Source organism: Pinus tabuliformis, chromosome 6, assembly GCF_031772625.1.
Source record: "Pinus tabuliformis cultivar Carrire ecotype Pingquan chromosome 6, CPIR1, whole genome shotgun sequence".
NCBI classification, from domain to species: Eukaryota; Viridiplantae; Streptophyta; class Pinopsida; order Pinales; family Pinaceae; genus Pinus; species Pinus tabuliformis.
In genome coordinates this window covers 834356793-834370164 of record NC_142292.1, presented here as the reverse complement: position 1 = coordinate 834370164, position 13372 = coordinate 834356793, and the positions used below count along the sequence as shown (strand labels likewise).

The 13372-nt window shown below is 37.0% G+C and overlaps 1 protein-coding gene across 2 annotated transcripts in view; it reads left to right on the top strand.

Annotated features, from left to right (window-relative positions):
- The first annotated feature begins 1298 nt into the window (after positions 1 to 1298).
- The window catches only part of LOC149261451 (NADP-dependent malic enzyme-like), a 91307-nt gene continuing 79233 nt past the window's right edge, over positions 1299 to 13372 (top strand). The window contains exons 1-18 of one of the 2 annotated variants that reach the window (XM_089422269.1): positions 1299 to 1815; positions 3176 to 3296; positions 3533 to 3607; positions 3921 to 4072; positions 4198 to 4303; positions 5067 to 5132; positions 5431 to 5526; positions 5629 to 5700; positions 6176 to 6259; positions 6468 to 6566; positions 7360 to 7407; positions 7524 to 7577; positions 7692 to 7790; positions 7978 to 8067; positions 8262 to 8339; positions 8494 to 8568; positions 8864 to 8954; positions 9078 to 9206. In XM_089422269.1, the coding sequence (XP_089278395.1) occupies positions 1664 to 1815; positions 3176 to 3296; positions 3533 to 3607; positions 3921 to 4072; positions 4198 to 4303; positions 5067 to 5132; positions 5431 to 5526; positions 5629 to 5700; positions 6176 to 6259; positions 6468 to 6566; positions 7360 to 7407; positions 7524 to 7577; positions 7692 to 7790; positions 7978 to 8067; positions 8262 to 8339; positions 8494 to 8568; positions 8864 to 8954; positions 9078 to 9206 (1687 nt within the window). In that variant the 5' untranslated portion in view covers positions 1299 to 1663. Of the gene's footprint in view, positions 1816 to 2006; positions 2166 to 3175; positions 3297 to 3532; positions 3608 to 3920; positions 4073 to 4197; positions 4304 to 5066; positions 5133 to 5430; positions 5527 to 5628; positions 5701 to 6175; positions 6260 to 6467; positions 6567 to 7359; positions 7408 to 7523; positions 7578 to 7691; positions 7791 to 7977; positions 8068 to 8261; positions 8340 to 8493; positions 8569 to 8863; positions 8955 to 9077; positions 9207 to 13372 lie in introns of those variants that run through there. The other variant, XM_089422273.1, reaches the window with a different exon arrangement.

Here is a 13372-nt window from a genome sequence, read left to right as displayed (position 1 = left end):
TGTTAAATTGTTAAAAGCTAAGTTTGGATCTTGTGTTTTATTAAGATATTCTTTAATGTAAAATCATTGGTTCAATTCTATGTCTTGATTGGGGTGATATATTAATCATGATGAAATATAACTCTGTTAAATTTAAAAAACAAAAATAATTATTATGTTTAACATCAAACCATATTAAATTATTACTTCACATTAATAATCCTCGTGATATTCCTTGATACAATCAAATAATTATTTCATACAAAATATGTTTTATTTATAATTTTCATACAATCCTAAGTTTTATATATGTTGGTAAGCTTGTTGTTCTAAATTTTATAGGTCTATTTTAATTAGAAAGGAAAATATGTAAATTTGCTATTTTTAATTAAAAAAAAATATGTAAATTTGCTGGTTATTATTAGGAAAGTTCAATTAACAATTTGTTATTAAAAAAGTTTGGAATGAGTAAAATGAATTGTCTTTGATATATCTAATATAATTGTTCAACAAACATATTAAATAGATTAATCAAATTTAAAACTGGAAAAAAGGTGTAATATTATTAACTTTTTTTAGTGAGACATTACAATGTATCAATTCTATTTAAATACTAGATGTTTGCAAAAATATTAAATTGTTTATTTATTAACATTGAGGAGGTTCAATTAATCATTTGTTGAGAAGGTTTGAAATGAGTAAGAAAAATGGTTTCTTATTAAGAAGGTTTGAAATGAGTAAGAAAAATGGTCTTTAGATTCTCTCGTATATAACACAATGGTTTAACAAACACATTAAATAAATTAACTATATAAATTAACCAAACTCAAAATTGGAAAAGGACTCAATATGGATAACAAACACCTTTCAATGTAAAACATTAGTTTAGGGACTTTATCTTACTAGGATAATAAACACTTTACATTACTATGTATCCATTCCATCAAAATCTAGCTTAGGGACTTTATCTTATTAGGATAATAAACACTTACCATGGAATCTAATCTCATAGACTTTATATTATTCTTTAAATTTCACCAGGCATATAAATTAAATAATTAATAAGGCAAAACATATAATAAATCAAAACATACCTCTCATATTAATTAAATAATTAGTAATCGAAACATACCTCTCATATGGCTAAAATTAAAAAAGTATCATGTTATTACTGCAACGCATTGACTTGGAAAGCAAAAACCAAAATTCCCGGGCTTCTAACGTCAGTCAATGTGATCTTCGACACAAAATTTAAGCTTAGAATGGGTCAGGCTTATTTTGCTAACATCTGCATGCACACGTGGCAATCAAAATTTATCAACCGACGACTAGTCCACAGGCCTTTGCACATGCTCAATTCTACTACTGTCTTCGAACATCAGTATACAACCTGTTCAGCGTTCAAGGTTGCTGGGAATTTGAGGCACAGAGTCGCAATATCAATGTTTGTTATTTGTCATTTGAAGTGTTGGGTACTTGTTTCCAGGGCTGGTTGGATTGTCGCTGTGGATTTGTTAAGAAGAGAGAGATTTTTGTCTTTGATTGGTTGAGTTTGAAGTGCAGGGTAGTTGTTTTTAAGCGCTGATTGGCGTGTCAGTGGGAATTGTTAAGAAGAGGTGATTTTTGAGGGCTGTCTTGTATTCTGAATTTTCAGAGCCCTTTTGGTTCGTAAGGCAGTTTGAAAATGGAGAGTACAGTAAAGGATGCGAGACATGGACCCACTGGGTGGGTGGTGGATAACAAATCCACAGTCGGAGGTGGTGTGGAAGACGCGTATGGGGAAGATTGTGCTACTGAAGATCATATAATTACTCCATGGAGTGTCTCTGTTGCCAGGTCTGTTGTGGTGGTGAGAGTTTTGTGTTGACATATTTTAGTTTTACTATTGAGGTCTAGAAATAGTTAATTAGGACGGATGTGTGGATCAAAAGTCTATTTAAAAAAATAAATAAATTGGTGGGTGTTAGCTTTCAGTGTTTTTTGAGTTTCTTGTACTGGGATACAATTTGAGTGTATCAGTGTTTTGGGTCTGTGTACTGGGATACAGTTTGATTGTATCAGTGTTTTGGATCTGATTGAATGCCTTTATTTTGAACTCTGTACTAAGAAGAAATTCTTGGAATTGAATAGAAATTGCCTATTTTAGAAGAGTTGATCGTGGTCTAACAAAAGCTCTATGAGCAAAGGTAAGCTTATGTAACCCTTGTATGGGGAAGGGTTTAGATGACCTGATACCTTCATTATACTTAAGACGTTCTACTTTCCTTAGAAGGGTTAAGGTGAGGGTAGGATATTCAGGACCTTCTACCATAGAAGGGTTAAGGTCAGTGTAAGATATTTCAGGACCAACCCAACCTGGTAAGACCTTTTGCAGTACATTAACACACCCTTTTCAAGCCTCACTGGAACACAACACCCTAGCTAGCCAGTAGAGAGAGTCGTTATTTTACCTGACTGAAAGGAGGGTGGGGTGGTTAAGATTAAGAGATGTTGATCAACGTCTTGAACAATAATGCTGTTTATGCTTGGAATCATACGCTTCTATTTAATCAGAATAAACCTAAAAATCTTTTGGGGTCTTGAGTGGTTGGTGATATTCCCTAAACCCCCACCAGGGTTCAATTTCCACAGGAGTGTAGTATGCTTATTTTGTGAAATAGGAGGTTGTCATGGCAGCTAAGTCGGGCTAGGCATGGCATTAGCCATTTAATGTGACATCTCATCCTTTTGATAGGTGGTGGATGCTCACAATTAAGTTGGGAGGAAGCATCTTGCCAATTCCAGGGGCGTTCCTAAAACTTGATTATTTCCCCCATCTTATTGTTTAGAAATATTGGCTCATTGATTGCTGTCAATGATCAAATGAAGATTTTTTCTTTTTGGTTCAGCAGTTAAAAAGTGATCCAGAATGATAATAAAACTATATTTCCCGCATCTAATTGCTTATAAAATTTGACTCATTGAACACAGTTTATGATCAAATGAAGAGTTTTTTTCTTTTTGGTTCAACAGAACAGAGTTAATCATCAAATGAAGAGTTTTTTCTTTTTGTTTCAACAGTTGAAAATTGTTCCTGATTGTTGGGACACTTTTGGGTTTGTTTCTCTGTCGTTGAATTTGATGATCTTAATGTGGTATAAATAATCCTTGAAACGACGACCACCCTGACCTGATTGTTTTTTGGTTCTTGGAACAGTGGGTGCACCTTATTGCGAGATCCCCACTTTAACAAAGGATTAGCATTCACTGAGAAGGAGAGAGACACTCACTACCTTAGGGGCCTTCTACCGCCTGCTTGTCTGTCACAAGAACTTCAAGTAATTTCCTCTCCGATTTGCATAGATTTGGATATTTGCAGTGAATGCTCTTTAGTTTCTATGGTTCCCTTCTTCAAAGTAGCAAAAGAGGAAATTTTATTGTGATTTAGATGTTTTATCTCTTTGCAAAGTACAGGAAGTGAAAGAACACTCTTTTCTTTTCCTTTTTCTTTTGTTACTATCTCGTATGTGAGATTTATCTATTGGTTGCTAAACCTATTGTTACATTTCTACAGGAAAAAAGGCTTCTGAATAACATTCGCCAATATCAAACTTCATTGCAGAAATACATGGCACTGATGGACCTCGAGGTATTTCTATTGAAATATCCAAACTTTTATCGAAACCCGAGTATGGTCTGAGCATTTTTCTATTTCCCCTTTAAATGGTTTGAGCATTTTTCTGTTTTCCCTCCAATATCATCAATAGTTTTGGTGTCAGTCCCTTGTGGGCCATCTTTGGCATGTGGTTATTATCTATGTTAATATGAAAACTATCTGTCTACTGCAGTAGCATATATATTTATTATTACCAGCTTCTTAGCTGGTTGATACTACTGGAAGGAAATTGCATAAAATATGTTTGACAGTATAGTTTACTGGGTGACACAATTTCTCTTGGCAGGAGCGGAATGAAAGGTTGTTTTATAAACTCTTGGTGGATAATGTGGAAGAGTTACTTCCCATTGTTTACACTCCAACTGTTGGCGAATCCTGTCAAAAATATGGGTCAATCTTCAGGCGTTCACAGGGTCTTTACATTAGCTTGAAAGAGAAGTATATACATTATATATAATTTTTGTTTTTCTTTTCAATTGTCTAGATTCCAATTCTTTTTTGTTAGGTTCATCCTTTAAATTTGTTTCACTGCGTTAAAACTTGCGAGGGTATGGTTTTTGCAGAGGTAAGATCCTAGAAATTTTGAAGAACTGGAGTGAAAGGAGTGTTAATGTTATAGTTGTCACTGATGGTGAACGCATTCTGGGACTTGGGGATCTTGGATGTCAGGTAAATTTCACAATTACTTAGCTTTTGTTTGCCTGCTATCCATGGGTTTCCTCTGCCTTTCCCACTTTGCCTCTGGTTTTATTATTTAACAACACAAATTTCCCTTTATCTATTCTGAACTTGTCACTTTTGTTGGCATGTTATACAAGTTGAAATCTGTTATTTGTTTCATACATGTTACCAGGGGATCTAACTTAATGTCTCCCTTCCCCTTTTTTTCCCTCATTTTCTTCTTTCATCCTTTTATTGAGATACGTTATTGAGATACATTTGGAAAGAAGACAATTAATATACAATGAATGAAAATAAAAACTATTACGTGTGTGCATTTAGTGTTGTCAATTAGGTTAGGGTCCTCTACCTGTATCATCAACACATTTGCGGTAGTTTTTGTTACAAAGTAAATGCTATTATGCTGGTGTGCATTGAATCCTTGTTACCAGAGTACTCCTTCCATGTTTGTCTGAGTTTGTTTTTTACTGTGCGCTTTTGTTCTTTTTATCTGCATATCTATGAAGGGATACAGGTAAAAGGAAACTTAATAACCAGAAACTGGAACCTGTGTGCATTTAGTTCATGTCATTTTAACTTAGGGTGTATTTTTATTTTGTATCTTTCCACATTTTCTACCTGTCTGATGTTTCTATTATAACTTATCTTTACCCAATAAATGCCTGTTATTTTAACTAGGGTGTTTGCATTTCCTTGTATCTTTGCCCCTTGTTTGTATTATCCATTTGACACATGTTTTCATTACTGACAGGGTATGGGCATACCTGTAGGGAAATTATCTCTATACACTGCACTTGGTGGAGTTCGTCCTTCATCGGTATGCAGCACAATAACCTATAGTTTATTGTTTAAACATATGCTAATTTCAGCAAAGTTACAGAAACATTTACCTGTGCATTCGGCTAAACTGGTATATTGATTCTTTCTGTTGTATAGCTTAGACTGCTAAGCAGCTTGTACATAGTACATTTTAGAGCCCCTTCATTTCTATTCCATGATGAATGCATGTAACTGGCAGAAAAGGATTTTTAACCCACTATTGCATGTCTTGCCTTGTAGTCAGTCAGTTATTTTGTATTTTTATTCTCTTGACTACTCTACTGGTATGTGGACAGTGTCTTCCAATAACAATTGATGTTGGGACCAACAATGAAAATCTCTTAAATGATGAATTTTATATTGGTCTCCGACAAAAGCGCACTACTGGCCAGGTTTCCTTCTATTTGAATGAACTAGTAAATGTTTCCTTTATTTTCTTCAGTTCTCAGGGACAAAATATGTTGTGGCTGATGATATGTTTTTATGCTTTGTAGGAATATTATGACTTCCTTCATGAGTTCATGTGTGCAGTCAAACAAAATTATGGAGAGAAAGTTCTTATCCAGGTTAGTTGCTAAACACTTGTTTCTTTTGTCAAGATAATTGATTTTCATATCATTTTGCATGAACATATTTACTTTGTATGCTAGCTACCTTAGCATTTTGTTGGCACTTTGATAAGATATGCCCGGGAGCTGGAAAGTTCTTGATAGTTATTGAAACCATGCAAGAAGATTATAAATGAACAAATACTTTAGGAATTGATTTTCATTTCATTTTTTTGCATGAACATATTTACTTTGTATGGTAGTTATCTTTAGCATTTTGTTGGGACTTTGATAAGATATGTCTGGGAGCTGGAAAATTCTTGCTAGTTATTGAAACCATGCAAGAAGATTATGAGTGAACAAATATTTTAGGATTTGCAATTTAATAAGCCTGTTTGTTCTTGCACTCTATTTGCAATAGACCAAGCAAACCTCTATAAAGAAAAACATGCACAATTGATTGATTAAATGACTGTTTACATTCTAACGACAGTTTGAAGACTTTGCCAATCACAATGCCTTTGAGTTGCTGGCAAAATATCGGAAAACCCATCTCGTGTTCAATGATGACATTCAGGTTTGCCTACAATGACTGATCATTTTGGTTATTTTGCAATGCAACCTGTGTAACAAAGCCACAGCTTGTCAAGCAGTGCTATAGTTATTCAAATACTGAGATCTAAATATTTTATTCATGTTTCTTTAAAATCATGACTGTGTTGGGATTAAGGATGTGATTATCCAGGTTTTCAATGAAGAATCAGGATGCATCTTTTGTATTTCAGGGGACAGCTGCAGTGGTTCTGGCAGGGTTGGTTGCATCATTAAAGGCAACTGGTGGAACATTGGCTGATCATACCTTCCTCTTCCTAGGAGCCGGAGAGGTAAATCCAGCTTTTTGTGTGAACCATGCAAATGAGACAGACAAATTACTTTACACTGACTGAAAATAATGGTGATCTTATCTTCCAGGCTTGTATACAGAATTTCTAGGCCGGACACCAATCTCTATTACCTGCAGACATAGGTTTATGAGAATTTCTTTTGCCTTTCTGCTATGAAATCCAAAAGTTCTGCTTATGTTGTCCCCAACCAATGCAGTATTATATCTTTCCAACCTACACAATATTATAATAGAGTTTCTGAGCCAAATTGCTTTCAAGATTATGACTCTTTCTAAAGTGATTAGTCCAAGTTGTGGCCGCTCTTGAGTCTTTACTTCCAATTTCTTATCTAGATTGGAGGAAGATTTATTGTACTGGTTGCCGAGCTCCATTTCTACTTTCTAATCCTGCCTAAACTAGTCTTCTTCTGACTTTTTTGAAGTTTGTCTGTGTTCCATATCTCTTTATTTTCAGGAGCACATCCGTGCTTCCCATGCTTTTCAACTAAAGTTATTTGCTGCTTCTTCCTACAAACCCTACTTCCTCAACGCTAGTACAATTCAGTTAAATGAATTAAATCTGAAGAACTTGTATAGATTTTTATTATTTCATGTCTTTGTTCTACTTGTTATAGTTTGTTTAAGCCTGGCAATCCTATGTGGATTCTTGTGTTATATCCTTAAGATGTGTCCTTAAAATCATTTAGGAATTAACATAACCCACAATCAAATCAACTGAATGCAAATATTTATGGCTGCTCAAAGTTTCTGAACTATGGTGAAAATCTTTCTAGGCAGGAACAGGTATTGCGGAGCTTATTGCACTTGAAATGACGAAACAGGTAATGAAGGATGTCGGTTTCTTCTGTAAATTTTCTTCTTTCTGAGCATACATTTTGTTGTTTTCCTTGTGCAAATATTCCCGAGGGTGCATACTAAGATATTTTTACTCCTTCAGAGTAATAAATCACTGGAAGAGGCTCGCGAGAAGATATGGATGGTTGACTCCAAGGTACTTAAAAATTTAACACAAACACATAAATGTGAATGAGATAACTGTGTTATATGTACATTGAGAGCACTTCAAATAACTAATGTTTTAAGGAATCCCTGCCCTGTGTTACAGGGACTCATAGTAAAGTCAAGAATGGAATCTCTTCAACAATTCAAAAGGCCTTGGGCACATGAGCATGAACCCTGCAAAGATCTCTTGGATGCTGTGAAGGTTCTATCTAAGTTCTTAAAAGATACCTTTTTGATGACTATTAAATTAAAGTTTTGTTTCTTAATTTGTCACAGGCATCCAGTATGATGCAAAATACTTTTTTATTTGTTTGAACTTTCTATTTGATTATGTTTACGAGTGAAAAATGCAAGCAACTCTCAACATTTTATGGTTACCTATGATTTAGGCAATCAAGCCGACAATATTGATTGGGTCATCAGGAGTTGGAAGAACTTTCACAAAGGAAGTAATTGAGGCTATTTCCTCTTACTGCAAGGTATTATGATGTTTCTGCCTGATTACCTCAATCGAAGAAGCAAATGAGAGAATGTGTTGATATGTCTCGTTTCTGTACCTTTTTTGTTCATTTGTAGTCTATCTTCTTAGTTAAATACGTTTTTACGACACTAGGAGATCAAATTGTTGATTGAGGAAGTTCATTGTTCCTTATATTGAACTGGGGCCTTGCAGAAACCTGTTATTCTGGCTCTCTCGAATCCAACTAGTCAGTCAGAATGCACTGCAGAGGAGGCATATACTTGGAGTCAGGTATGCCTGTATATATATTGATGACTGCGGCTGAGATTATATCAAGTTATTTTTTATATTTAAATATGTTAGTTCATCAAGACGGCCTTATAATGGTTTCATTTCCTTTGATATTAATTTTAATAAACTAATGGCACTGGTACTTACATTGCAGGGGCGTGCAATTTTTGCCAGTGGAAGTCCATTTGACCCTGTTACCTTGAATGGAAAGACCTTTACTCCTGGACAGGTCTTGTGCATTTTCACATTAGGTTTAGTGAGAAAGAAGCCTTCTTAGGGTTGATTATATTCATTGTACGTTGAAATTAAATGTTGTGATTCTCTTAGTCGATGCTGGTTTTCCTTGATATCAGAATACTGTAACTGACATATTCTTTCCTTTAGTGTTGGTATTTCCTTGGGTTGGATATTGTACTGTGACACAACCTTGTCCATCTTTGAGTTATGTGATAGGAGAAAATGAAGAGCAGTCAAAAGGATTCTCCAAGTCTTCACACTTCCATTCTTTCTTGTCGATTTTGCAGTCCAACAATGCATACATTTTCCCTGGCTTTGGTTTAGGAGTCGTCATGTCTGGAACAATTCGTGTACACGACGATATGATGTTGGCAGCTGGTAAGGATTTATCATTTCATCCCTTTCCTGTCTCTAGGAATTGAACTTTCCTGTGATGATCAAGAAGGTATCCACGTGTCTAAATCTTTGACACTTATATTTTGAAATGTGCATGTGAAACAGCTGAGGCTTTAGCTAAGCAGGTTACTGAGGAACATCTTGAGAAAGGGCTTCTTTACCCACCCTTCCGAATTATCAGAAAAATATCCGCTCATATTGCAGCTAGAGTTGCCGAAAAATCATATGAACTTGGTATGCATCTTCACCTATTCTAGGAAATTGAGAATAAAATGCTCAAGGAATGTTAATGTAAATGGAAGAATAAATGCGATTTAAGGTGCAAAACGAAATGAGGGGTTTTTGCAGCTGTGTTGTCTATTTTCTGTCTGTTTCTATGCTGTTTCTCATTCGTCCATCCGAAGAACTCGGGAAGATTGGAAGAAATGGGAATGATGGGAAAAAGAGAGGAATAAGTTAACAGAGCTTTGGTTCTGTTAATTCTAGATAACAATTGTTTTATGCTTGCAACAATTACTTCAATGTCCTTTCATTAGCCCAATGACAATTTCCACTTAATTTTCAATAGCAATCACATTAACGATTAATCACATTGACAGCGACTGTAGATAGGACATAAACAATAATTGCAGAAGACAATCCAAGACAAGAGAACACCAGTGTTTGGTGAATGTCTTGGAAAATTCCCAAGATGGGGAAAACCCTTTGATCAATTCTTCTTATTGTTAGAGAGAGAGTACAATAATACAAACTCAAAGTCAAAATTGACTTGCCAAATCACTGTCCAAAACAGCCCTGACAAATCTGCAATTCTGCCCTTAGTGAACAACATTCAAATCAGCCCTAACCAGAAAGTCAACAACAGTCAAAGTCTCATCAGACTTCTCCAAAACAGCTCAATCAAAGGAGACATGAACTCGGCCTCTTGCTGGTCAAGGTCAGCCCAAAACAGTCAACAAATCTGTAGTAAAATTCGGTCAACCTGAAGTCAACCCTACGAAACAGGCCTGTGGTCAAAGCAGGTCAAAGTGCCCAGATCACCTCGTTTTTTGTGCCAACAAATGCGGCCTGCTGAGACAGATTCTCTCAGAAAATCGAAGTCAAAAGCTGTCCAGAAATTCAAAGTCAACGCTGGTCAAGCCCTTGTCAAATTGCAAAAAAATTCAGATTTTCAGCCCTATAATTTTTTTTCTCCTTCCTACCACACGTGTGAGAAAAATCAGCTGCCCAATAGTTGTACGAACTAATCAGATGAGGAGAGAGAAGGATGTGTGAGTTGATGAGGTGCCAAATGAGGTTTGAGGTCATCCTTATTTATACAAGTCATTGAGGGTCAAAAGACATGTCTCTTGGGCTTCATGAGCCTACATGATGATGTGGCCGACCTTGACAATTTACACATGTGGGCTTGACCTCAAAAACATATTTCTCCTTGTCCAAATTTAGTGATCTTTAGGTCGATTTTGGTCCTCTCGAAAAGAGGAATTCAATGCAATAATTATCTCCATCAAATGCACTATCCAAAGTGGAATTTGGCACTGGAGAAGGGTACGTATCCGTGCTACACTAGTAGACCAATGACTGGGACTCCTACCGATGATCCTATTGAGTACTATATTAGCTGGAAATATCCATAGTTCCAAAGCATTAAATGTGCTAACCCTACCCCGCAGCGGCCCACTGCATTAGTGCAGATCGATTATACGCCCCGCATTACCCGGCATAACCGGATTGGTAGAACCTGATCGGAAAAAGTTTCCAAGTTGGCCTGCAACGAATTTCAAAAACCCCATCATTCTTGGGTTTTTCGTAATTCAAATGCTTTTCTGAGGAGTCGGAGGCATAATCATCGGAATAGTAAATTGTATTTTCTTCATAAACTAGGCCTCTTTATATTGTTTCTATATTATTACTTGGAAGGCCGAATGAAAGCACGAAGTCGAATGATGACAGTATGTAGTCAGATCAAGAACAATGGTCTCAAGCAGGCAAAAGGGTGAAAGACTAGGGGCAGAGGCCACCAGGGGCAGGTAAGGTTTGACGATGGGTTCATCCTCCCCATTCCAGGGTATATGCATCAATCTACGAAGAGTGAATGAGGGGAAGAAAGCGCTTTCGTTCGATGGGTACACAAAAGTGACGAAGTTTCCCCGACTACTGAACCATGCGTGTTTGTCGCGGATGTACCTGAAACAAGAAGATTAGGGTTAGGATTAGTTATTTTAGACTTAACTCCTAGAACTAGTTGCTGAGTACCTTTGCCTTGTTTACCCATTCTCTTTGCCCATTATTTACTAAAAGTACCATCTCCATACTGCATATTTTGTATATGATGCAATCATCATGCCATCCTGTCATCATGTACCATCTCTGCATCTCGTCTCAACTCTGCTGAACAATGATATAGATAATGAAGAAGAATCGATCAAGAGTGAGTCACAAGACCTTGCCACTCTCTGTTGACAAAGTTAGTCCACATAACCAGGGGTAGAACCCGAATCAAACTTGATCCCAGATCACGTTGTTGAACACCATGCATCCTAGACATAGGGAGTACAAAAGTACACACTGCATCCATTGTAGTGCTATGGTACCTATCCACTTTTCCCAGCTCATTGGCCAGATGAGAGGTACTTCCCATGAGTCCCAGACTACATGGGTAGGATGTATGCTGGGGCATCCACAAGAGAAGGTGAACCACTCATCCTGCTCATATGCCATAAGAGAAGGTGAACCACTCATCCTGCTCATATGCCATAAGAGAAGGTGAACCACTCATACTATATATATATCATCAGCTATAGGGGAAGGTGAACCACTCACCCTATCCTCGCTCATAGCTCCAAGAAGTACTCTAGGCCCCTAGGAGCTCCCAAAGCTCAATGTCCAACTCAAGCGGGACACTCATGGGAGGGTCCTTCCACGACTTCAAATGTCCCTCGGAAGGCTAAGAATTTGACCTTCCCCAAGGGCTTTGTGAGGATGTTTGCAACCTGTTCATCCATCTTGATGTCTTGGAGCCTTATTGCTCCCTATTGTACCATATCCCAGATAAAGTGGTACCTAATATTAATATGCTTGGAGTGGTCGTGGAACACGGGATTCTTTGAAAGGCGAATCCTACTCATAGCTCACTAAAGAGCTTCCTCAACCAAACAACTTCACGACAGACCATACTAGCTGCAATATATTCGGCCCGCTTCTTGCTCATCCAAGAAATTGAAGAAAATTCCAAGGAGAATCAACATCCTCACGTGCTCTTTCTATCCACCACACTACCAACCCAGTCAACATCAAAATATCCATGTAGCCTCAAATTCTCGGTAGTGTATCTCAGTCCATAGTTGACAGTGCCATGAAGATATCTTAAGAGATTCTTTGCAACAATCCAATGTATGTGATGAGGCTCAACCATAAATTGACTCAAAGTATTTTTGGCGAAGCATATGTTCGGATGGGAGTTTAACAAGAACATCAGGCCCCCACAAGTTGTCTATACTTGGAAGGGTTTGCTAATTCGGCCCCAACAACACTTCCATATAGCTTATTTAAGTTGAGTTTCATCGGAGTAGATACAAACTTGCGTTCCACCATCCCACATCTCTCTAGCAGCTTCACAATGTATTTTTGTTGAGAAAAGAAAATCTCGCCAGGCTTTCGCCAGACCTCTAGGCTTAGGAAGTAATGCATCAGTCCTAGGTCCTTCATCTCAAATTCGAAAGTTAACTCTCTCTTGCATTGATAAATGAGAGGGTTTGCACCTGTTAGAAAGAGGTCATCAACATAAAGGAACAAAATAAGAGGCATGTACTTTTCAACCTTAAAGTATAGGTTAGGATCAACATAGCTCCTTGTATATCCCAACTTCATAAGATAATTGTCAATCATTTCGTACCAAGCCCTAGGGGGTTGCTTCAACCCATAGAGGGATTTCTTCAACCTACATAAATGTGTCCTTCGAACTTGTACTTCAAACCCTTGAGGTTGTTCCCAGTAGACTTCTTCGTTAAGTGAGCCATGCAAGAAAGCAGTTTTGACGTCCATTTGATGTACATTTTATCCTTGATTGGTAGCGAGAGCAATAATAGATCAAATAGTGGTATATCGGGCAACCCGTGCAAATATTTCGTCATAGTCCACTCCTTTGTTTTGAGAGAAGCCACGAGCTACGAACCTAGCCTTATATTTTTCAACACTTCCAATAGCTCCATGTTTAATTTTGTAAAGCCATTTAGAGGTGACCACGAACTTGTCCTTAGGTCTAGGTACCATGTCCCAGACATCATTCTTCATGATTGATTCATATTCTTCATTCATTGCATCTTTCCATACTTTGGTGCTTTACGTCTTTTTTGAACGTGCATGGTTCAGCTTGAACAATAGTACTCATGGCAACCAAG